The 24,643-nt window shown below is 38.1% G+C and overlaps 2 protein-coding genes across 7 annotated transcripts in view; both read left to right on the forward strand.

The window, feature by feature from the left end:
* Window positions 1-4,509: 4,509 nt before the first annotated feature.
* Window positions 4,510-24,643, forward strand: part of HOXD3 (homeobox D3) — a 42,422-nt gene continuing 22,288 nt past the window's right edge. For 3 of the 5 annotated variants that reach the window (XR_007359166.2, XR_007359165.1, XM_048869891.1), the window contains exons 1-2: window positions 4,528-4,589; window positions 15,396-15,422. The gene's annotated coding sequence lies outside the window, so the exon portion shown is untranslated. Of the gene's footprint in view, window positions 4,590-14,124; window positions 14,215-15,395; window positions 15,423-24,643 lie in introns of those variants that run through there. The other 2 variants (XM_048869892.1, XM_048869893.1) reach the window with 2 other exon arrangements.
* HOXD4 (homeobox D4) lies at window positions 4,526-23,665 on the forward strand. 2 transcript variants are annotated; one of them, XM_048869896.2, is made up of 4 exons: window positions 4,526-4,589; window positions 15,396-15,422; window positions 19,027-20,001; window positions 20,384-23,665. In XM_048869896.2, the coding sequence occupies exons 3-4, from the start codon at window positions 19,593-19,595 to the stop codon at window positions 20,686-20,688; spliced, it is 714 nt and encodes a 237-aa protein (XP_048725853.1). In that variant the 5' UTR covers window positions 4,526-4,589; window positions 15,396-15,422; window positions 19,027-19,592; the 3' UTR covers window positions 20,689-23,665. The 2 variants fall into 2 exon arrangements, with proteins under 2 accessions (XP_048725853.1, XP_048725854.1); XM_048869897.2 differs by lacking the exon at window positions 4,526-4,589 and adding an exon at window positions 14,158-14,214.

The raw sequence follows: 24,643 nt of genomic DNA on the forward strand, positions 1-24,643 counted from the left end.
TTCAGCTGCTGTTGTAATTTTCATTAATTGCATGTTATTGGTCTATTTACCTTTTACAATATTTGTTTATTGCAGGGTCCCCATATTTATTTGTGTTACCCGTGTGGGCCTAGTAAAATCATTTGATCCATCTTGATTTTTTTTTCCCCAGTGGTGCAGGTCCATATGTCTTCATACTGTTATTCTTGAAAACAGCAATGCCTCTTGCAAATGAATATTGTGATCAGAACTCAAAATAGTAGAACACATCTCTGACTATTTCATAAAATGTAGATCGCTTTAGTTAGGCATGTACTGTCTGCATTTCCACAATAATACGTCTTTGTAATACTACAGAACATCAACGTCAGCAGAGTAATAAAGTTTATTTCCATTTTTTCATTTAGTAAGAAGGGGAATTTGTATAGACATATATATGATACTGCTAAATGACAATCCAGTTTTAATTAAGAGTTTTCAGGTTTCAAAAATCTTATCCATCAACTATTTCAGTCTCTGGCACATAACCGCACGATGCTATTGGACAGGTATACTTTTATTTTATCTTTAAAGGAAAACGCAGCCAAACACAGGACTCCTATCCTGCTAAACCTCACTCATCTGAGTATTCTTTACTCACATGAGTACTCTTGTGTCTACTAGGTTTGGAAGCATGAATAAAAGCTACTCAAGTAAGTAAATCTTTGCAGGATCCGGCCCTAGACCAGTGCAGATCGAGATAAGCACAAACGAAAAGGGAAAGGCCCTTTTAACCCCTAAACAAAGCTACCTGTATATTTCTGATTTTTGGTTTTCTCTCATTTCGTGTGGGGCTGTTTGAAAAAAAAAACCCTTGGGGATTGGTATCGTGTAGTCTCATTAATCCTGAAATTTAGAAATATAAAACAGCCCAGAGGAAAATGCTTATATTTAGAACAGGCGATGTGAAGGGATCTCTCCAAAAAGGCGTAAGGTCCCCAGGATCTCATAAGAAAAGTATACCATGCTACTTGTGTTTTTGCTTGAGAGGCAGTTGCAAACTTGATCAAAAAGCAAGTCCCCCTGCTTTAGTATAATGCTTCGATATCTTTTTGTTCTGATAGAGAAAATACTATTTTTCTCCCCCAGGCATGATATTTCTCGTGATCTGATCGGACCAAGTGAAAATAATCCTTGTCTGCTGAAGATTTCTATTTCATAGTCTCCATCAAGATTTTGCTTAGAACCTTCTCCTCCCCACAGTCCCTCCCACATTACATGAATTATGTTTCGTGCAAAGAAACCACAGGAACGCACTCAGTGGTGCAACAAATGGCTTCCCGCTCTTAAATTATCTGGTTGATAAACAAACGTGTCCTCGCGGAAGCAGAAATCTAAAATTGTGTAAATACCAGTTGCCTGTAATGTATACTGGGGTGGGGGAGGAGGGTGTAGGGAGGTTTTGAAATGGCCCACACTTCAGCCCAATTTGTGTGCAGCCCTGCGCTGCGCTGTTTGCTCAGACCAAACTGCTAGTTCAGACAAGCCCCGATCCTGCTCCCTTTGATTCAGTGGTGCAGGATCCGCCAGGAGTGAGAACTGTATTAGTGGGACAAATTCCAATCTCAGTTGCTTCGCTGAAAATCCACAAAAAGAAAAGGAGTACTTGTGGCACCTTAGAGACTAACCAATTTATTTGAGCGTAAACTTTCGTGAGCTACAGCTCACTTCATCGGATGCTCACGAAAGCTTATGCTCAAATAAATTGGTTAGTCTCTGAGGTGCCACAAGTACTCCTTTTCTTTTTGCGAATACAGACTAACACGGCTGCTGCTCTGAAACCTGAAAATCCATAGTAATTCCACTGAACGCAGTGCAGTTTTCCCGGATTTGACACGATCTAAGGAGGTGTGAAATATGGCCTAAAGAGAGGCACTGGACAAGGATTTATAAAATTCAGGTTAACTGGTTTCTTTTACTCCGGTGCACTTGTATACTTCAGACTGAACCTCATCTAAAGAAAACAGCCTTGAAGGAGAGCGATTCAAGCAAAGCTATTGTTCTGATCTATTTTATAAAGGTGAAAAGTTTGATCTCGTACTTGGTTAAAACTCCTAAACGTGTGGAAACTGCAGAAAATCCATGAAGCAAACATTTTGCTGCATGAATTTGCATAAATACACCAGTACCCCCCTAGTGTCAGCAAAGGCTGTGTGATTTGGTAATGTAGACTTACAGGCAACCTGATATTCGGAAACAGAATATATATATATATATATATATATATATATATTAATATCAGGGGTAAAAATATACTCCCTGACCGGAGACAACATGAACATCTTTCCTCCGGACCAAAACTGGCTTGACTAAATTATATGTAGGAAAATCCTGTCACAGGGAAAGCCATTTTGAAAGGCCAGGAATGTCTGAACTAGCGTACCAATGACTACCGTAGTCTATAAACCCGAATCTTGCTTTTTAAAGTGGCTATTTATCCCACTGATATGTATCAATCTGGATGAAGACTTTTGTGGACAAATATTTGATTCTAAAATAAATCTATTTTTCAAAGCAGAGAGAATAAAATACAAATATCTATTAAAAATTGCTTGTTCGCATGTTTTTCTAGAGAGGTGTATAAACAGGTTACCAGCAAAGAAAAGGAACTAACGTCCACGCACTCTGTACAATTTATTTGCAGTGGGCTAGCAATATTACCCCAGAGTATATCCATCTCGTTCGTTCTTGGGGAAAGGGGCCCCCAAAAAACACTTTTAATTTTGGCTTTGTGAGTTTATAATGCTATTTCGTACCCTTGGCTCTCGGATATCAATGTGGAATTCCGCTAAATACATCGATGGCACAAAATGGCCCACAGTGTGACAACATACAGCCCCGTAAAATCCGGGTCCTGTGATTTACAGAGGGAGCGGCAACATTTGGAATGAAAAGTGTTTTCGATGTGCTAGTGGATGCAGCGCCAATTCAAACAAATCCCCCAGAGCAGTTTATAAAAATGGCACCTTTTATTTGTGCGATTTAATTTCAATTTTCAACATCTGTGCTTTACAAGAGTGAATTACAAAATATCACTGCTGTTGATACCTCTATGCATGGACGTTGTTGTGTGTATTGCACTTGTGTGACATTCATTTCGATGTCCCTTTGCTCACCTGTAATTCACTCATGTAGAATATTAAAGAAGGGGGTGTATATATTTCAGGATACTTTATTGTAAACTCTATTTTCCATTTGTTTGCACAATTATCTTGGATGCTGATAGGGGAGGATTCGTAGCAATGTCCTAATGTCAAAACGTGAAGAGGAAACACCCAGGAATGTCTGGCGGTTTTGCTCCGATCTGCATATGTAGGTCCAGGGACAATTTTTAAGAAATCAAAGTTTTTTCTGAGCGGCAAATGTCATACACATGGCTGTTTTCTCCAGATACAAACGGGTTAATTAAACTCACGTAAAAATGGAAAAAAACACACAACAGTTAAACAACGTGGAAGATTCCACCTTCGAATTAAAGAAGCCACTGAGCAACCTGTGTGCATTAAAAATTTGAGACTAGTTAGGAAGAAATTATTCCAGCTCAGTTTATTTGTAGGCTATCAGTGAGCTTCAGTTCAGTAGGGGCGCTAAAGCAGTTCTGTTTCTTTTGGTTTGGGGAAAATATAAATTACATAAATTAAAAAACGGATTAGGAATAAATTCCAACACTCCTGGTATATGAAAACCAAGAAATTTAGATAACAGGTAGGGAAGAGGATCTCCCCTTTGAACAGCGCTGGCACCAGAACTTCTGGGAGGACTCCAGAGACTTTAGGACGCAGGCTTGTGTTTTTGTGGAAATAAGCACGCTTCAAACAAACCCGGATTTCTTTTGCATTTTCTTCCATAACTTCTCTGCCTGGGAGTGCGACTCTTCAGCGGCGTTGATTACACGACCAAGTCAGATTGCACAGATGATCTGCCATGCCACGGAAAATAGGGGAAAGACAGGAAATAAAGCTAGAGAGAGAGAGAGGGAGAGAGAGAGAGCAGGCAAAAGAAACATGGCGCTGGTAAGCAGTATGTGCAAAATCCGCAAGGAATTGCAGTAAATTCCTTTTTGTTTGAAGAAAATTTACAACTTGGTAATAGACCTTTTTATGACCTATTTGGGCTCGTCATTGGCTGAGGCTGGTCATGTGCAGGCAGTGATGGCTTTCATGGCCTTTTTCCTGATTTCCCTGGCGAATTTCCCCCTGCATTCTGCCTTCTGAGAGCCTCAACCCCTCTTTTTCTAACCTTTGTCTCCGATGAGGTGTATTATAGTCGCTATGATGTTTGTGTACTGATCCATTTTAGATCAGGGCTCTTTAAAAAAAAAACTCGCCCGATTCCTGCGGGCTGCTACCTTGTCAGCCTCCAGCTATTTTGAGGACTCATAAGCGAGCATCTCGCTGCCGAGCGGCAAGGTCCCAGTCTGCCAGGCTGGCTCCCGGAGCTCTCTCCCTGTACCTGTTAGCCCCATTGTCTTTTGCCTTTTTATTTTATGCGGCTCGGATTGCTACCGACCAGTCTAATGGATTACAGCGATCCTCCTCGGCTCCCCTGCCTTCTTCCAGTGCAGCAAGCGGGTAAGGAATTCATTCATTTCTGCCTTATTACAGGGCTCCCCAGAACCCAGACGCCACCAGATGACTTGAGAAGTCATAAAAGAAAGTGTTCGGGACAGTAATAGCCGTCGCATTCATTTAGGCACTCAGATATCTTCGAGTCTAGGTCACTAACTGCACTGAATGTGGCTGCTAACTGCCCCTGCCTGTTTTGTCACCTGTCTGAGAGGCATTTTCTGATCCTTTAAGCCACAAGCAAGCACCACTTTCAAAACTATTTTTATTGGGGTGTATTTGGTCTTGTTGAAGGGCTGTCTCGAAGAGCAAGCTCTAGGAAAATGTGGCGAAGGTGATCAAAATACTCTGCTGACTGCCGAAGCAGGAAGTTTAGTTGAAGCAGAGTGTACGCTACTCAAAGATAGAGAACAGACATTTTAATGTGTGTGATATTCTTTGCTTTGCTCCAATAAAGGGCTTTTTGACGCATTGCTTAGTCTAATGATTTTGTAGTGTGCTCCAGATTATAGAATTCATTTGCATAACTACAGATTAACAGGTGTTTTTCTGACCAGAATTTTGGTCATTAATAATTTGCAACGCTGAATGACACATGAAAGTTATCAGTGTTGAGCCTGGATGAATAATGCTATCAGTTCTCAGTTATTTTGGATTTATGCTGTTAGCAATTTACGAGTGACGTTGACACTGAATATAAATATTTTACAGCAACTCTTCTCTCTATGCTTTTAATTATATCAAACCATAAAGGATGTGTATGTGATCTGATTATTTCTTGCTGCTTAGCTTTATTCATCACAAGGCAGAATTTTATAATAATGAAAATATAAGACTCTGAAGTTAATGAATATTTCAGAATTTAAGAAGCTTTGTAGTAACTGTCTACTGTGTGTTTAATTTTCCAGGGCTATCTAGGGCGATTTTTTTCCAGATCTATATTGTCTTGATTTTATTTTATTAATATATTGCATACCATGTATTATACTGATACAAGGAATACACATAAACGTACTCACGTATACCATTTCTAGAGTTGTAAACATACAATACAATACAATGCAATGCAATGCAGTACAACAGTTCTAACGGTACGATTTGTAAATGGTAAAATTACATATATAAGTTAATTATACTTTTATAAACAGATTAATTTAAAAATATATAGATATTATACACAAATAATATATATTTTCTGTGTTATGCAAATATTTATAATCTACCTATTACAAACTATATTTTGAAATGTATATATAATAATTATGTAATTGTTTATCCTCAGTGATAGAAATGTTGTATTGCATCTAATGTTTACAATTCTGGAAAAAGGTCAAGACATATTATATAATATATACATAGAACATTTTACAACAGCATTATTTAGGTGACAAGCAATCATTTATGATGTCAAATATAAGCATTGTGTATAATATTCAGAATTGATTATGAAAATAGAAAGGATTCTACTGGGTTCAGGACAGCTATTTTGAAGCCTTCAGAATTAAACAGTGTCAATCCCTCACTGTGTGTGCCTTCCAATAGGTCTACTATCCCATAAGCTTGCTATAAAGAGTAAAGTGAAGACTCTTAACTTTCTGGTGCTTTATATGTTTCCTTTCGCAACACCATAATTACGTTTGATTTAAAAGGACAGGTTGGGGAAATAACTTCTGACACAGCAACAATTTACAATATCAATTGGAAAAATATGCATTAGCTAATAATTTGTTTCTCAGAATGACTCCTCATGTGATATAGTTATTAGTATAGGTAATATTATGCAGTCGATTAGTAATAAAACTCTAAAATTTTGTAAAATTCACTCTCTTAAAAATGTTTTCAAATTATTAGCAGCTTCTGGGTGGGTGGGGAGAATGCCCTATAACTTTGCAAGGGCGAATTTTAAAAATATGCTCATGTATATATTATATATACAGATAATGGGTTTGTATTTATATACACGCCCTTTGAACAGTTTCTTTGGTACTTTGTGGCTTTTTTCCGAAAAGGGACGGCATTCAATTCTCTTTACCTCTCTCGATATATTTCTGTTCTTAAAATACACAAACACACACATGCTGCTAAGTTTGTGTGTGTGTGTGTGTGCTTCTAAATTGCAAACATTTTAAAGAAAGTATATGTGTTTATCTGTGTGTCTATTTATTTGGTTGCAAAGTGTTCATAATGTAACATGAAGCAGGTGTGAGAAGTACAATGTGAATATTGATTTCTATAATTAATTTAATCTTTGAAAGGAAATAGAGGATTCATTAAATAGACGTTAATGGCGTACACTCTGCAAAGAATAACCATAATCAAGGAAACTGCAACCAGGAACCAGTCGTGCTATCCAGACCTCATTAACACTCGTTTAATATTTAAAGATAAAGTTATAGCCCATGCTTCATTTTTGTAAGTAAATTCCCTCACTTTTTGTCTAGAAGAAAAACATAGATGAATGAGCTGAGTGAGTGTCCGTAGATGCTTGGTGAATATCCTTGGGGGGCGGGGGGATGCGAACATAAAGCACCTAATAGGAAAAATTAATACAAGATTTTTTCCCTGAGCCTTAGAATCCAGCGATTTGTTTATTTTCCAATCATGTTTTCTCGAAGAAATATATTTCTCATGGACTGCTTTATGAGCTCTTGGGGCAGAAAAAATCAGAACAAAGACAGTATTTCACTCCTTGGCTGGCAGGCAGCTGTTAAAGGTATTTACTGCTCTACTGCAGTGCGGCAGTGAATGCTGCTGGCAGTGTTAGAGGAAAAAAACTGGAAGTTAAAGGAAAAGATGAAGCACAGTAAACATTTCAACCATTCAGCTCGGTACAGTTTGTACTAAGAATCACCAAAGTAGATACGATACAACAAAAATATATTTCATTGATGCACGTTGTCAATTTTGCTTGTTAAAGGGAGGAATCTCAAATCTCTAATTCTAAAAGGGGAAATAACAAAATAATAAAAGCGTTCTACATTCTCCAAGAAACATGTGATTTCCAGTGTCTGAACTTAGTTTGCCAATCAGAGGGAACCGGTGATTATATCAGCTCCCATGAAAAATGGTTTCAAGTGCTTGCAAAGGTGAAGGTGGGAAGAAGAACAATTTATTTTGGCAGGCTTTAATGAAAAGGAAAACTGCCCAATGTTTCACATCTATGTATGCATTCTTACCTGTTTCATTATTAGGAAAGATGTTATTTTTCTCTAGTTCTCTCTCTCTCTCTCTGTTTGTGCATACATACGTGCATTCTGATAATGGGTGTTTATATTGTATGTGTAGAGATAGACAGACAGATAGATCCATCTACACTATAGGCAGGTATTGGCTAATAAATTTTTAAAAATTGAAAAATAAACCCAAGCAAGTTGGAAAAAAAGCCCAATGCGCTTTTGATTCTATATTTGCTAATGTTGGACATTCTTTCATTTTCGCTGTTTTCCAAAGGCTCCTATTATACCTGACGTTGGGCCAGAGAGTGTAATCACCTTTAAAGCAGCATCCCGCACTGCCTGCAATGGGGAGTTCTCCTTCAGAGTAGCTGGCAAAATGTGCCCCGGCGTTTACTCCTTTGTCAGGAAAGAGACAGGTTTATTTTAAACATCAGTTATTTGTTATTTTCAGTCCTATGCTTTTTTCTCCTCCTGGCATTTTATTAGGCCAGAAATCAATAGAACTACTCGAAGAGTAAGGTGCCACTCAAAGTGAATAAATTGGCAGAGTCTGCCCCTAAGTACAAGGAAGGTGGGTTTTTTTGTTTTTTTTTTTGTTTTTTTTTTGCAGATGAACATATTCCTTCCAGATGTTTGATATCTTTTTGTCTTTCAAAGCTATACAATCATATTCTGCCTTTTGCATCGGCTTTCTCAGTTTTTGTGTCGAAAATAAACTATAATTCCGATGAGTGTTGGCATGCATAAGCATTGGGACCCCAGAAAACAAGGGCAAGAACCCGCCCCTGCGGGTTATGTGATCCCTGGACTCTTGCTTATCACTTCGTTTGGATACAGCATATAGAAAAATCAAAGAGGAGGAGAGGTAGTATCCCTTGATTTATGTGGTAATGTTGTAAACCATTTGGAGAACTGATATTTTTATGTGTTTATCTGTGTAGTGCGAATTAACTCATCAGACTTTATCTAGGCTACGTCAAAAAGGCCAAGTTTTCAGAAAACATTTTCCCCACAGACCCTCTCCTTCTCTCTCGGTGTCCGCCGTCCGCCCCCGATCATTCAAAGCTGTCTCACTGGGGAACCTGTCCCTGAGAAACCAGGAGGCCTTTCTCCCTGGGTGCGTGTAACCACTTTGTTTTCCGGCCTCTCGTCCAGGAGAAGGCGCTGTAGGACAAGCCTCCGTTTTCTGTCTTTAAGAATTGCCCTTAGCTTAGCCAGAGAGTAAAACTACTGCTGTTTCGCAGTCACAGGGAGACCTCCTTCTACATGAGCTTCCACCGTGCCTGAGCCTCACAGGAGCATTGCTAAGTGCATATTACGCTCGCCCACGCTTTCACCTGGCAATCAGCAGAAACAGCCATCAAGATACAATTCCTGATGACTATTTACAGTCGGGAAAGACTCAGATGCGTTTTTCCCTTCCTTTGACCCTCCCAGGGAATCGTCCAGTGTACGATGCAAACCTTTTGTAAAGGGGGAAATCCGTTTCCTTTATCACATCCATTTTGTCCCCCTCAATCCGGTTCGACAGTGGGTTGGTAGGACCACTGTGATTAACGCTGAGATAGTCACTGATGTAATGAAGTTGTACTGATCATCATCAACTGAGTCATTAAACTCTTGATGCTGACCCTTCTTCAAGCTACACTCAGCCTCCCTTCCCACCCTCCAACATACACCTCAACAGGGGGCCCAATTCTCTGAGTCAAATCTACCTAAAGGATATGAGAAGAGCACTATACCTCCCATACAAAGAGCTATTCACTGTCTTGCTAGCAGTGCCCAGTCTGCTGCAGGCCACTGACATTTAAAACACTACCAGCCTCCACTATCATCACGTGCAGTCCTCATTTATGAGGGTATATAGGCTGCCTTTTGTACTATGATTCACCAGTGCTCACGATTAGGGGCTCTCCAGTGTCATCAGCCAGGTCTTTGATGTTGTTCAGTCACCGTTTCCTTTGCTCTCCTTTTGATCTCGGCTACAGCACCCCCTACTGCATTTCCCCTTCAGTCTCACTTTGGGCTAGTACTCCCACTTATCTGTCTACTCTCCTCTCTCTGACAGTGGTGGTAAAAGCCCATTCACCCACAAATCGCCCTGTCTCCTTCTCTGGTGCATCCTTCAGGGTTCAACTTTCACAGTCATGCCACAAGTATTTGTACCAGCACGACCTTCCTGGTCACTTAGCTCCCTCCCTTCTTTCCTCAGTGCCCTTCAATGGTATAGGCACAGTACATGGTGAGCCTGGTCTCCTACAGCAGCTCTCACACCCTGTGGACTCCATGTAGAGCTCCATCTCATCCTCACTCCTAACCCTTACACCGGTTCAGATGTTCAGCCAGAGTCAACGTGTTTGACCTTTTGATCTTCCTACTCAACCCACTTTCCCCGCTCACTGGCACTGTTCGCTTTACTTGTTTCCAAAGGCTTACTGCTGGGGATGAGGACCTCTACTTTCATAGGCATTCATTGAAAGCCCTCACATCTACTTTCAAGAGCAGTACACATTCCTATATCTGGATAAATGTTGATAAAATAATGTAACCTAATTTATTGGCCATCATAAAGATCGCACAATAGGTTGAGCTGAAAGCTTTGACGCAGGTGATATAGTAACATCACAGCTCCTGGTCGCATTTAGATTGTAAATTCCTCGAGGTAGGATCCTTGTCTGTATGTCCACCAAGTACCATAAAAGCCAGTCGCACTCTATACAAATCATTACAATAATCCCACTCCTTTATCGTTACTATTTCTAGTGTTCTATTGTCTCTGTTCCATTTTAAGATCAGCAACATCCGTATCTGAAAAGCAGGTACTATTCGGAATCCTCCAAAATCCATTTTCTCATTAGAACAACAAAATCTGCCTTCCGTATTCCCTGACCAGAGCTTTAAAGACACACCAGCACTTCATAATGAGTTCGGCAGGAAGAACTTCATATTTCCTTGTTTAAAATCTGTGGACTGGAGCTATTCAGCAGCATGCAAAGTATCTCCATACCCCAGTTAGTAAGATTTATATTCCAATTTACTCTCTGTAGAACTTCTCTATGTACGCCACCTCACATCCCCAGTCTCTCCTAGCTCCCAATTTTTCTGGATCTTCTATGCGTCTTTCAGGATAGTTGAATCACTTGGTTGTATCCATGCCTAAAATTGTTGCCTCCATTCTGATTTCTTAACTGTTAAGGCTAAATAATGTATGTCTTCCAGCCTTTGCACGTGCATTCTGTCTGCTACACCTTTTTAGCTGCTTAATAGTGGTGTGTTGCTTTGAACGGCACAATTTTTCAATGTTCTAATATTTCACTGAGAACCGTCCAGTTGTGCCATGTTTTCTTCCTGATGATGTTCTTTGCCATCTTAGTGAACACACGCGTCCTGTCCCACAGCTTATTTGGTCTTTTCCCTCTCTTTATAGAGCCAAATTCCACTTTATACATTTCTCTTATATTGTCCGGGTTATTGCAAAAGTAGCTAAAGTGATTGTGCATGCCGATAGGGAAAATCTTACACTGTTAATTTATTACACTGTTAATAAATGAGCTGAGTTGACTCATGATCTTAACCTGCCAGATTTTTCAGTTCAATAATGTTTCCCCTCTTTTCTGTACCACAATGATCTCAGTGGATCTCTGGATCTGGCCAGCTCCAAACGCATTTTTCCCTGCTGTATTAAGAAAATATTTCCTCTACAACATGATTCTCAGACTCCATGAGTTGGTGCCTTCATTTTTTGACCTGCCTAGACAATGACGGTTTCCCATTAGATTCTGATCTACAATCACTTCCTCCGCCCTTGCAATGGAACTATTTGTGATTAGCTCACTTTTACCTTTAGGTGTCACGTAATAATTACCTGTAGGACTTTCATGTAATTAGCTTTGGATGCTTCAGCTGGTCAGCACTTTTGACGCTTTAGCTGCTGTGCTTTAGTAGGAAGACTGAAATAAACTTGGTATTGATTGTATTCTTCTAAATCGTCTACACAAGGCTCATAATGCTATTTCAGAATGTGTATTCGTATATTCACTAGTACACTGATACATCTCATATAGGGTGTGTGTGATAGTCACTCACCATCAATTCATTACATTGCAGAAAGACCCATAATGTTACAGTGCCCAAGTTATAGTAAGACAAGAACCTGCCTGTACATATCTGAATATTTTGTAGAGATCTGCATTTGTTTTGCTCCCTACAGTTAGCTTTCTGCAATCCCATAGCTGGTTTGATTCTCCATTCCTCTCGCACCCACAAATCCACTTGCAGTCATTTGGTTTGTTATGTAGACAGGCGATGTAGGTTCTGGCCTATTCTCAGCTAGAAGGACTTTCTCTAGGATTTTGTCCAATTCCATTCTATCGGTCTGTCATTCTCAAGGCTGTTGCTCACGGGGTACGATAGTGCCCAGATGAAGATCTGGAAGAAATAGCCCTTGAGGGATATATTTTCTATATGGTAAGCGAGGATTTAACCCTTCCTGTCCTCCTCATGTTAAAACGATGAACATAGCTAAAATCTCACAAACTGTTCTGGCTAAGAATTTATTCGGAACTTCCATTGGTCCATAGCTTTCTTGGAGTAAGATAATATGGTAGTTCCTCTATAATTCGGCCTATCCTTGAAAGTGTGAATATAGCAAACCATCCAGAAGGCTCCTTTGGTCCAAACACAGATAGGATCTAGAAAAATATTATTTTTGGAATGCTTGTTTAGATTGCATTGGTTGATTGATAACGTTTCTTTTGACATTCATTTCTTAATTGCGTCATTAAATAGCTGAATGTAATACCAAACTGTCACAGTTCTCTCAGGAATCAGAGGCAGTACAGAGCATAAAAAGAAACAAACTATTTCACAGAGTTGTCCTATTTATGAATACACGAAAACTTTATATTTGAATCCAAGTTTTTACCATGCAAAAGCAGAACAGCAGAGTGCAAAATAACCAGTTGTCAGAGAAAGGAAGCAAGAGAGAAACATTATTATAAATAAAAAAATCAGGACTCCTCATACTCTGTGCCTAGTGAAAGACAAATTGTTAAGCCATGCTTAGAAACATAGAGACTATTGAAGAAGATAAGATGTAAATATGCCTTTATTAGGCAGATTGCGGACTATGGCGCTAGGTTTTGCTTGCAGACTATTGGGTTTCCTGACAATAACAAATACTTAATCATTCGTGCTAGACATTATTCTACCATCTTGAATCTATAGCTGAATAATTTTTGATAATATATGCGGCTGCGATGAGGTTCAGATACGCATATGCGTGATTCGGGGAGAGAAGAGCTCCCTGCTCCATTCAAACACTTTTACGTCAGTTGCCTGTTTCTTTTCAGACCTAGACTTTACTAAAGAAAAGGCTCCAAGCCTCTGCCACGAATCAGCAAACCTCTCCATTTCACCAACGCTGCTGTACTTACTACCTGACGTTCTAATCTGAAAAGGACGCGGTAATATATTATTAATTGGTGCCCAGCTTCCCTTATGCAAAGGGAGGCTGGGGGACTGCTAGTGACATTTGACTTCCTGTGCTTAGAAATCCTCATTTGCTCACTCACACCCTGCTCCCTTCACACCAGAGCTGTTTTATTGTTTTATAGCCCTCCTTACAGCTTCAGTTATCAAAGATTTCATTGTGGCAGGCTTCGCGATTTCTCACTTGAGAAAGCCCCAGCCCCTTGCTGTTTTAAGCAGTTTGGTCACTTGCGAAAGCCTTTCAGACAAACATTTCTTAGAAGCTTCATACATGTGTTGGGAGACTTCAGCTTTCTGGCACCAATCCACAGAGAAACAGTTTAGCAGATTAATCAGTCAAAACCATTTTCCATGGGCGCTTGACCAAAATGCCATAAACTTCCGGTTAAAGAGGGTGGGGGAAAATCCCCTAAATGAACTACGTCTCTTTTCTCCTTACGATTTGCTTCCCAGTCCCTAAGCGCTACATACATATTCAAATAAAGGTTTGAATTGATACTCACAGAGAAATGCTCCTTCTCCCAATAGCTATTTTGGAGAGCTAACTCCACTTTTAAGTCGTATTCCTTGCAACATACTATTTTAAAGGCCGTCATATTGATACAGCTATGACCTTCCGTGCAGCCTTGATATTTTGAACTATTTACATTTTATAGAACAGTTTCAGCGAACCTTTATTTAGTGAATAAAAGTTTAAAGCTGAAGGTTATTTATGGTTCCATAGAGATAGGCCCTGAGTGGCTATTTAGAGGCACGTGATTCCAATAAACTTTGTTTTATGGCTTGAGAGTTGACAAGCCAAAATATAATTCCCACCATAAATTAGTTTAAGAGCATACAAGTGCAGATGCTTCGGTTCCTGGAAGCAGTAATAGGGAAAGTGTTAGCAGGGAACATTCAGCTTGAATCCGAACATCGAGACATTTCTTCTTTCAGGTCCCCCACTTCCACTGGAAAAGCACACAGTAAGTCCGTTATTACTCTTCATACGACCAAAAACGTGATCGAGAGGCTCCGCTGTTTTTATGCTTCCTGAAACTAGCCCTGGTATTATAAGGATTGAATCAGATTTACTGTAAACATGGACGGGTACAGTTCCAGTAGCTAGGACTAGGCAGAGAATGGAATTAGGTTGCTTTTCCATGTTTGAGATTTCTGATTATAATGTAGTATCTCATTCTGAAACTAACCCTGTTCTATCCCGGGAAGGTGTTTTTTTAGTGTTTAGCTGCCGAGATTCCACTCTTATTGCAAGTTCTAGCTGTTATGCTTGAGGAAAACCGAGTAGTGCAGCAAAAAAAAAAAAAAAAAAAAAAAAAGGCGGGGGTGGGGGCGCTTGGAAAGCTATATATAGTGAACTATTATTACCAAGTTAATTGCTTTGTATATTAATAGAACACTTCTCCAAGATGGGGTAGCAATGCAATGGATGATGCAAAATAGTTGTTAAAAATAAAACCAGACCGACATTTTCTCCTTAAGCATATATGTTTTAATGAGCATCAGTCTGAATGCACGTAAATTTTGGTTTAAATTACTGTTTAACTCTATTTAATTAAAAAAGAAAAGAAAAGTGAAGGTGAATTCTACTAAAATATACCCTCTGGTAATGCAGATGAAGACACCTTGGTTAATGTTTGGATAATTACTGGCGGCCTTAAAGGGTATGGATATTGGAGTAACTCCTGTCATATTGAAATAGAATTATAGTTCCTTCTAGACTCAGAATGGATATGATGTTTTCGTGACGTGTTGCCACACGTTATAGTTTGAGTTATCAAAGGTGGACCTGAATACCTCATTTGATTGTGAGTGAATTACAAAAGAAAAAAAGGCCTTTGTTATTCTTTTTCCAATGGTGAAAGTAGAGGGTTTTCCTCCCCTTTCCCTCTTATCTGAAATAAAAAGGATACAATATGAACAGTGAAAGTAAAACCAGCACACTTCAGCCATTGGAGAAAGTCATAAAAATCTGGTTGAATATTATTCTTATTTCTACTAGCCTGTTCTCAGAATTTGCCATCACCTTTTCTGCCTATTTACAAGCCTATTTACAAGTATACAAGTCATATGTTTCCATAAATGTTGTAAAGAAATATTATTAATCTATTAAATATAACAAAACCAAACCTTTTTATTGCAACAGGTTCGACACAATGGAAAGACGTCAACAGTAAGTAACTCCTAATTTCTTACAAAATTAGCATTGCGTGAAAACACTGATTCTTTTCCTTAGACTGGGAAAATCAGAGAAGAGATGCCATTTTTACGTGACTACACAGTTGTTTTATTTGTATACAAAGACTCTTGGGCTTCAATTTATTTAAGCCTGTCCTCGTGCATGTTATAATCACATACAATATTAAAAGTTGATGGGCAGTTTCTTTATAGATAATTACAGTGCAGTCCAGGTGCTAGGTGTCATATTATGCTGCTCTTAAGTAGCATAAACTAATTAGCAGTCGTACCATTTTAACGTGCTCGAGCTATACAGCGCCTCCCTGTGCAAATACTGAATGTATCATGTTATACCACAGTTGCTCATAAGCTTGGCTACTCCTCTTTTTCCGGAAAGGATTCAAAATACAATTGCGTTTGTTATCTAATTTTAAACTCGTTTGGAATGGCATAATGAATGAATGGCATAATGGCATTTGTATGTTGTTAGCATTAGTGAGCTGAGTTGTTTGCCTAGTGATGTAATTATATTATTCTAAGTAGTATCACTGATCCTTTGATTCAATTAAGTCTTTTTGAGCTAGTGAAAATATGACATTTATTTAAATGACACGAGGAAGTGGAATAGAGCTAATATTTGAGTTCAGTGGAGGAACATCAAACGTTACTGATTTTCCAATCTTTGATCATTCAAAATGAAATGAAACACAAGGGAATATTAGGGGGAAAAATCTGTGACGAAGACAACAACTAAATCTAAAGTAGAAAACGCTTGTTTTTGACGCTTTATGACTGAAATAATGGCAAAGGTCTTAGTTAAATGCATTTTAACTTCATGCTTCAGTAGAAGATTGACTTGTTTTTTCTAAGAGAAAAATAAAGTCTAAGATTGCTAAGGATTCATTAAACTTAAATTTCCTACCATTTCTGCAAAGCGTGAACGGAATGGGGTAATGTGCAGGAGTGGAACTGTGCTTATTTATATTTTTCTCTGCTTCCTTTCCATGCAATCTGACCAACGACCTCTTTTACTTCTTAATACCAGGCTGATCGTTCTGATGTTGATTTTTCATGGCAATATTATTTTTCGAATTCTCTCTGACTGAACTACGCAATTGCCTCTGCTGTAGGGTTTTTAATTCCCTTCCATAGGTAATTTCTCTTATACAGCTCAGCCCTGGGTTGCATGAATGCTCTTGCCATATAATTCTGTGGCCGACCCTAAATCTATGGATTACTTTCTTTTTACAAACCTACATTTAGCATACTGATTATGAACCAGAATACAAAAAGGCTGATAGATCAAAAGCATTTGTATGGGCAGTTGAACAGGAGGTGAATATTTAACGCTTTTGTTCATCAATAACTCTTTGGCTTTGACCTGTCTGAGCAAGTCGTGCAATAAGGTGAAACGCAGGTCACAGCGTCTAACAAATATGAAAATGGGCACTATTTAACAGAATATGGAGGTGATTCTTCCAACGCTATCGATCCTTTCTGTTCAACACTATACACGATTTTTGAAAACCAAAACTTTCTGCTGAGCTCTGAACCAGATTCTGGAGCGTTGGCTTGTTGAGCATATTGAACTGTTAAGCGTTTTATAGTTAAGCACTATTAATAAAAAGAGCAAGCAAAGAAGCTATATTAAAATATTTAGATGCAAATATCAGCAATCCGGAACAGTTGATTTTGCTCAGAAAATCGTTTGGAGTTGCACTTGCTGTTGAGTGCTTAGCACAGCCATAATTAGAAAGCAGATGTTTAAAAATATCTTCCCCAAACACATCAAAAGTAGACGTTAAATGTAGTGCATCCGATGAAGTGAGCTGTAGCTCACCAAAGCTTATGCTCAAATAAATTGGTTAGTCTCTAAGGTGCCACAAGTACTCCTTTTCTTTTTGACGTTAAATGTGTCATCGAAGCAAACCTTACTTTGATAAACGCAATGCCCCCGAAATATGCACGCACACTCTTGTTTGTCCTGATGTTCCTTGTACTAAATAGCTGAAGGAGAAGAGGTTGACCACAGGACAGCACTGAGGAGCTGGGTCAGACACAATTCATGAACTTTTGTACTCCTGTGTGCTGCTGTCCACAAAGTAAAAATAATGAAACTTTGTGATATGTTTGTAAATGATTTAGAATGACCTCTCGCCCTGTCCTTCACCATAAACGCTACCGCACGGGAAACCTGAAGAGAGTGTCTAAGCTGAGAATTTTGATGATAGGTTCACATTTCGCTAACAGGAATAATAGAGACAGCATAATGTGATGGAGATAAATTTGGAAACTATTTTAATAAAGCAAAAAAGTTATCATTTAAATCTCTTTTCACCCATTTCTTTCTTTCTTTCTCTCTCTCTCTCTCTGTTGCTTCCTTTTTTATTCCTGTTTCGATTAAAAGAAATCCTTTGGGGGGAAAAAGTGATCAAATTAGGTAAAATTTCTTCAGATTCATAGCCTAAATGTATAATTCCTCTTTATTTTTCATTTTAATATTTTAAAATAGCTTAATTTGATTAGTAACATCCATTGGCTTTAGTGGAAATTTAAATGACAGAGCATCCGATGCAGTGGGCTGTAGCTCAGGAAAGCTTATGCTCAAATAAATTTGTTAGTTTCTAAGGTGCTACAAGTCCTCCTTTTTCTTTTTTAGAGCATCTAAAGTCATAACCAGATCTCACTGATCATTTGTAATAATGTTAGTAGAAATTTGTGGCTACAAATTCTTACAAAGTTATAAAGATCCATTTAATCAATAATAATATACCTGAATCTTTTCTGAAATCACATCCTTCATGAAATCCATATTTCAGAACTTTATCACAACAAAATAGTTTGCATTCCTCAGAAGACAGTAAGGAATAAAGAAATTGCAATGATCCTGGCTATTATATTGTAGATGAAAACAGAATGTTATTACGTTGTCTATATATACCCTGTAGAACCGAATTTGTGTGGTATTCACATAGTCACAGATTCGATTCTAGGGGAATATATGGTCGATGCAAAAACTTCACCTTTCTGCAAATGGTTAGAAGTTTAAATATTGAAGGTATCAAAAGACGTGCGTGCTGAATACTGGGAACTCTAAAAGTTTTGCTGCCTCTATCATATTTAACTACTCAGTAGAACAATGCTTAATATCTATTTGTTGTCCAGTAGTAACTATTACTAATAGTCTGTTACTTTAATAAGTTAATCACATGATCAGTACAAATTTTCTGGAAAATACCAATTAACTAATGAATCATTTAAAAGACACTTAAAAAGTTTGATATGCCAGATGTTAGCAAAATTTTCATATCAAGTATACAGATTTCATCCAAATATTTATGACAATAGCATCGGAAGGATTCGAAACACTGAAAGGTATTTACTTGTATCCCAAGAACGCTATTGACGAATGAAGACTGCATTTATCTAATTACGTCTGTGAATTTTGTATATAAAGTTAAATGCCATCTCGAGTTCAATTGATTGGACTTTAGTGATTAAAAATGAATGTTTCCTTGTTATCTGCATGATTTTTTTTTTAAATATTGAGACTTGCAAAGTGAAGTAGAAGTTACTGATTGCCTAATTTTATTCAACAGAACTAGATTCTGGTAACTTTTGGATGACCTCTGCAAGACAAAGACAGGACAAGTCTATTGTACATCATATTACCCTCTTCTTTGATGTCTTTTCTTTTTCTTGTTTCCTTATCATTTTCCTTCCCCTTAATGCTATTTTAGCTTCTCGGTCTTTATTTCTTTCGATATTTTGTTTGACAAATGTAACAAACCATGTTTGAAATTATTGCTGGTGAATTAGACTAAAGGGCATCAAAGGTTAGAAAAGTCAATTCAGACAAAAAGCTTGATTTACCTGAGGGTCAATGAAGCGGTCATCGCTTGATGAATATTCTTAACATATTAATATCTGCTTTTGAAAATAAACTATATTGAATTTTGGTCACTTGATTACACGTATATTTAGTTAAATTGGTGGAAATTATGAGATGCACACAAATCCGGTGATAAACTCCCTGCCTCCCTATTGGCTGAGCCAGTCACATGGATGCCTAACTTTATTCAGTTGACAGCAAGTAGGAGGGCTCTATGGAAGGAGAAAAAAAGACAACACGAGAAAAATTAGTATTTTCTACCTTCAGAAATTAATGGCCATGAGTTCGTATATGGTGAACTCTAAGTATGTGGATCCTAAATTTCCTCCTTGCGAGGAATATTTACAGAATAACTACTTAGCTGAGCAGGGCTCCGACTATTACAGTGCATCGCAGGGCGCTGATTTTCAGCATCAGGGAATCTATCCACGGTCAAACTACAGCGAGCAGCCCTTTAGCTGTACCAATGCCCAAGACTCTGCAGTGCAGCCGCGGGGTCATGGACAGGAGCAATCCGGCCCACCGAGCCACTTCCCCGGTCAAGCAGAGCATTGTCTGCCGCCTCCAATATCCAACTCGCGAGCCTGCAGCCAGCAGCAAAACCTCAAAACCCCAAACGGGTCAGCAATTAAACAGCCAGCAGTAGTTTATCCCTGGATGAAGAAAGTCCATGTTAACTCGGGTAAGGATTATTTTCCTACTTTGCTCTTCTACCCCGATTAAGCTAATCCGGTTAGATGTTTACTAAAGTCCTTCCAAGACTAGTACGAGATGAGGTTTTTAAACTGAGGTAGCCAATTATACTCGTCATAAATTTTTATTGCAGAGGAAGCAGGCCGTTGCCCATGTGGCTCTTTTCTGTGCAGGAGAAAACTCCATTTTAGGAGCATGGAAGAGATTTCCAGAGTATCTATCTATATAAAGACTGAGGAAACATGCACGCCTGCTGTAGGGAAATGTGATCAGACATAACAGCCACTTGGTAGCCTGGGAGGTTTGTTTTATGAAGTGTAACTAGAAAGCCAAGATTAGATTGTTTAAAGTTATACGTATTTTTTCCTCAGTGAATCCCAATTCCACCGGAGGGGAACCTAAACGCTCCAGAACAGCCTACACAAGGCAGCAAGTCCTAGAACTGGAAAAAGAATTTCATTTTAACAGGTATCTGACTAGGCGTCGTCGTATTGAAATAGCCCACACTTTGTGTCTCTCTGAACGCCAGATCAAGATCTGGTTTCAGAACAGAAGAATGAAGTGGAAAAAAGACCACAAACTGCCTAACACTAAGGGCAGGTCTTCCTCATCTGGTTCAAACCAACATTTACAGACTGTTTCCAAGGACCATCAGACGGACTTGACAACTTTATAGAAGAGGTGAAATTTTCCATTTCATCCTTTGATTCGGAACTGTACTGTACATAACTGCCATTATCCAAGCAGAACCTGCATGTAGCAGCTAAAGACTCAAGAGGGTCATCTTGCTTTAAGGTACTGTTGTACAAAGGAGACAAAATGACAATACTTCGGACTTTATTTGAATTACCTACGTTAGCACAGCCTAAAAACTCTTCTTACAGGTAGTGGGAAGTGGAAAAATATTAAGTGAGATCTTCGGTCCATAAAAAAGTAATAAATCATTGAAAATGAAACTGTGTTCAGCTTTGAATTTTAAAGTTGAGATTTGATGCTTTATTCCGGTATTTTGCTTTTGTTGTCTTTTCTGCCCCATACAATTTTGGGATTATGCGTTTGGGCAAATTCAAGACAGAAATCTATGGCTTAGTCTTTTATTTAAACTAAGGAGACTAGTATTTGTGAACTTTTTGTGCTGCTTTACATTTCATGGTGTGATGAAAACACTTGCTCATTTCCATAACACCTCAGAACAAATGCATAGACATGAAGTGAAAACGGGTTATTTTTTTCTGCTTATGTTAGCGTATTTATTTATTGTTAATTAGAAAGAGGAAGAAGAAAGAAAGAAAAGAAAAACAGTCAAACCAAAAATACTCAAGAGGAGAGGTGAAATCCAGTATTCCTTCTTTTCTGTATCCATATGCATCATGATCAGTTAACCTGAACATACAGAACTTTTCTGTCTCTTTTACTGATTTCCTTTTCTGTAAATAGGAAAGCGTTCCTAAATCTTAAAAATGTATCATCAAGAAGTTACATTCTTTATATTGTATTTTAAATGCCTGCTTTATTCGGCGCTATACTTTAAAGCAGCGTTTCCTAATTTAAGAAAAAAACAAACAGAAAGCTGTAAAATAGATAAATAAACATCCAGAGTGAAAACCAAAGCGATTTCTGGCATTATTTAAGCCATTCTATCTTCATAATAGATGACATACTCTTTGCTTCATGTCCTATTTTTAATTAAAGTATTGTTTTTAGGAGAGATGGGAAATATGATTTGGGGAGGGGTGTTCGTTTTTAAGAAGAAAAATGATCTTGGATTGAACGTTTAGAAATGAAATAAAGTTATTTTCAGGGGAAAATGTAACGTTTTTATAATAACTGAACAAATCTAATGTACTTTGATTTGTTCGGGGATGTCTTTTGCACCATTGAAAAGTTTTTATCAATGAGCCTTTCTTATTTCTTTTCTAAAATGCTAATAAACTGAGCAAAATCAACTTGCCCTCTTAACTTACACCTTAATGTAGACGGATTTAAAGATCAGTCCATTACTCTTGCACTCTGAAAACAGTCAAGAGGTTATACCAGTGCACCAGCTATTTTAACTGGACATTGCTTCTATTTTTAACCTAACCTTCTTATTTCTATACAAAGATATAAAAGAGAGCCATTTCTGAGTTATTTCGAAAGTTCAAAAGTGTATTCTAGTTGGACTATGTTGACAATAAACTACTATCTGGACATTTTACTTGAGAAAACAGTAGGAAAAATGATTTAATATAGGTTAGAAATTAAAAAGGTAAGAGCTTCAAAAATAATTTAGTTGGCAAAATTAACTGTGGTCAGGGATTAATTTCTGCCCTTTGCTCATCCCTAGAATTCAGTAAAGTATCTTACGAGCCTTGGTCTTTTGTATTAGAGCCTGGAGACAATTCTTTGTTCTTCCTTAGGGTTAGCCTAGTTCTCAGACTTGCACATGGCCATACTTGAATCTCCACGTCGTGATATTAAAGATGGATATTCCTGCATTATTCGCATCATTGTTTCTAATACAAAAAGCACAGAGTTCATACATAGTAAAGACGTCTTTTTTCTGAAGCTTTCACGTTGAGAAGCTGAAAAGGTATTTTACTGAAGTTCGGCTAAATTGCAGAAACAGGTTCATCCAGAGGACAAATTTTCTATTCGATTAGCTGTATTTCAGCCGGGAGAGTGACCTCTAAACCCTTAACCTTTTGGACCCTAACTACTCTTCCTTTTTTCTAACATGGAGAGCAGTTAGATGCAGCCTTTGGGAAGGGCTTTCCTCAGACAAGTTTCGAAGTTGCTGAAAGCAATTCTTTTTAAAATCAAGGTTAACTCTACACAGTTGTCACAAATCATGTATTTTCTGTCAAAATTAATCTGAAAAAGAAGCCCCGGTTAGTCTGATTTAAGATAAATCCTGCTATTGTTTACCTAATGTCTGTGCTGAGCACATTGTGAACCATGCAGACGTTATTTTGCGGGGGAAGTCCACAACTTTGGCTTCCTTTGTGTAATATTCTTTAAAGTAACTTGCTCAGAGAAACAAATTCTTGTTTTGTATGTTTTAGGTTGAGATGAATACCTAAAGTGAAAGGGTCAAATTCTGCTCTCAGGTGCAGCCTCTCCCCGCTCCCCCTTTGAAATCTACTGAAGTAAAACAAGGATATATCTGAGAGTAGAAGTTGACCCATTGTCTTTTGAAATGTTAATATCTTCTGGACGAATGTTTGGTTCAGACACAGCTCTTAAAATCCTATGTGCCAGTCCAGTTTGAGCAGGAATTTAAGTTTACTTGGTTACAATCACATTAGTAAACTCTGAAAATACTTGAATTGAGGCACCAGTGTACCAAAATATGTTAGTTATATTTCTGCCAGTGTTCTGAAGGTTCAGGAATGTAAATTTCTGTGTACCGATGACTACAAACACTAATTTGCTGTTATCCCCGTTTTACTCCATAGAAAAGGCAGAAGTGTTTTTAACTCTCCGGAGAGGTTAGGTTATATAGCTTAAGAAGTAAAGACGTTTCTTTTTGCTTATCACGGATACTATGTTGTGTAACCTTTTGTTATAAGAATGCATTGTCCAACAATACTATGATATCTGTCAGCGTGTGAATCTTTTTATGGACTTTATCAATGTTTTGCTGCCATTGATTAAAGTATTATTTATACTAACTGTCTCCTGTAGTTTTGATGTAAGTCCTCCATATATATATTTGAAATAATAAAAGGTGTAGAGAAACACATTCTGTTTTGTACCTTGGCCAAATAGTCCTTATCATATGGATCTCCATTCTCTAATCATACAGGCCCTCCCCTGCATAATATAGTAAAAACATGGAAGCTTATCTATAATCCCGAAGTAATATATCCAACTGTCCCTTTGAACAGTTTTTCTAATGACATTGACTAGAATGGTGTGACTTTGGGACAAACTAAAGTTTGTATTTACATTCAGGCCGCAGTGAAAGTGCCCATCATCCATTTGTTAATGTTTTACATTTAACAAGCCACTCTTAAGTGACACACGGATGCATGCACGCTTGGTAAGTATTAAGAAACCACACCTGAAGTTACCTCGAACCCTACACAAGTGGCGTGTACTTTAGGTGGGTGATGACATAAATTAATTTTAAATTTAAAAATCGGAGTGAAAGGGGATAGGTTTTTTTAAAATTAGAAGTAGGCTTAATTATTTCTGCTGATCTCAATAAGACACAAATAAAAGCCAAATATAGAGTGTTTGAACTTTCCTATAAACCTGTAGCAGACTCCTCCTTTCTTTTTGATATAAGCACCTCAAACAACAACGACAACAATTTCTTACTACAAGAGGTCGATTGCACTATTTTTAGCACAGATATATGTCACATATGACTTATCTTTTCTTGAAGAGTGGCCAAGGCATGAGTCCAAAAATAGATTATCCTTCTTGGAATGTGAAATGAACATCATGCAATAAATAAGGCTTGTGCCCTGAACACAATGGAATGCAGGGGGAGAAGATGTGCGTGCACGTGTATTTTTAAGTACCCAGACCTTAAGTTTAAATATTCAGACACATTTTCTGATTATACTTTGACCCTCTTGTGTCTAATGGCTCCTCCTGTTACTACCAATACATCAATACAATTCTGTATATTATATCACCAC

The sequence above is a fragment of the Caretta caretta genome, chromosome 11 (assembly GCF_965140235.1).
Source record: "Caretta caretta isolate rCarCar2 chromosome 11, rCarCar1.hap1, whole genome shotgun sequence".
Classification (NCBI taxonomy): domain Eukaryota; kingdom Metazoa; phylum Chordata; order Testudines; family Cheloniidae; genus Caretta; species Caretta caretta.

Coding starts and splice junctions, on each gene's coding strand:
- HOXD4 (XM_048869896.2), top strand. CDS start 19,593: ATGGCCATGAGTTCGTATATGGTGAACTCTAAGTATGTGGATCCTAAA. Junction 20,002..20,383: donor GAAAGTCCATGTTAACTCGG/GTAAGGATTATT, acceptor TTTTTTCCTCAG/TGAATCCCAATTCCACCGGA.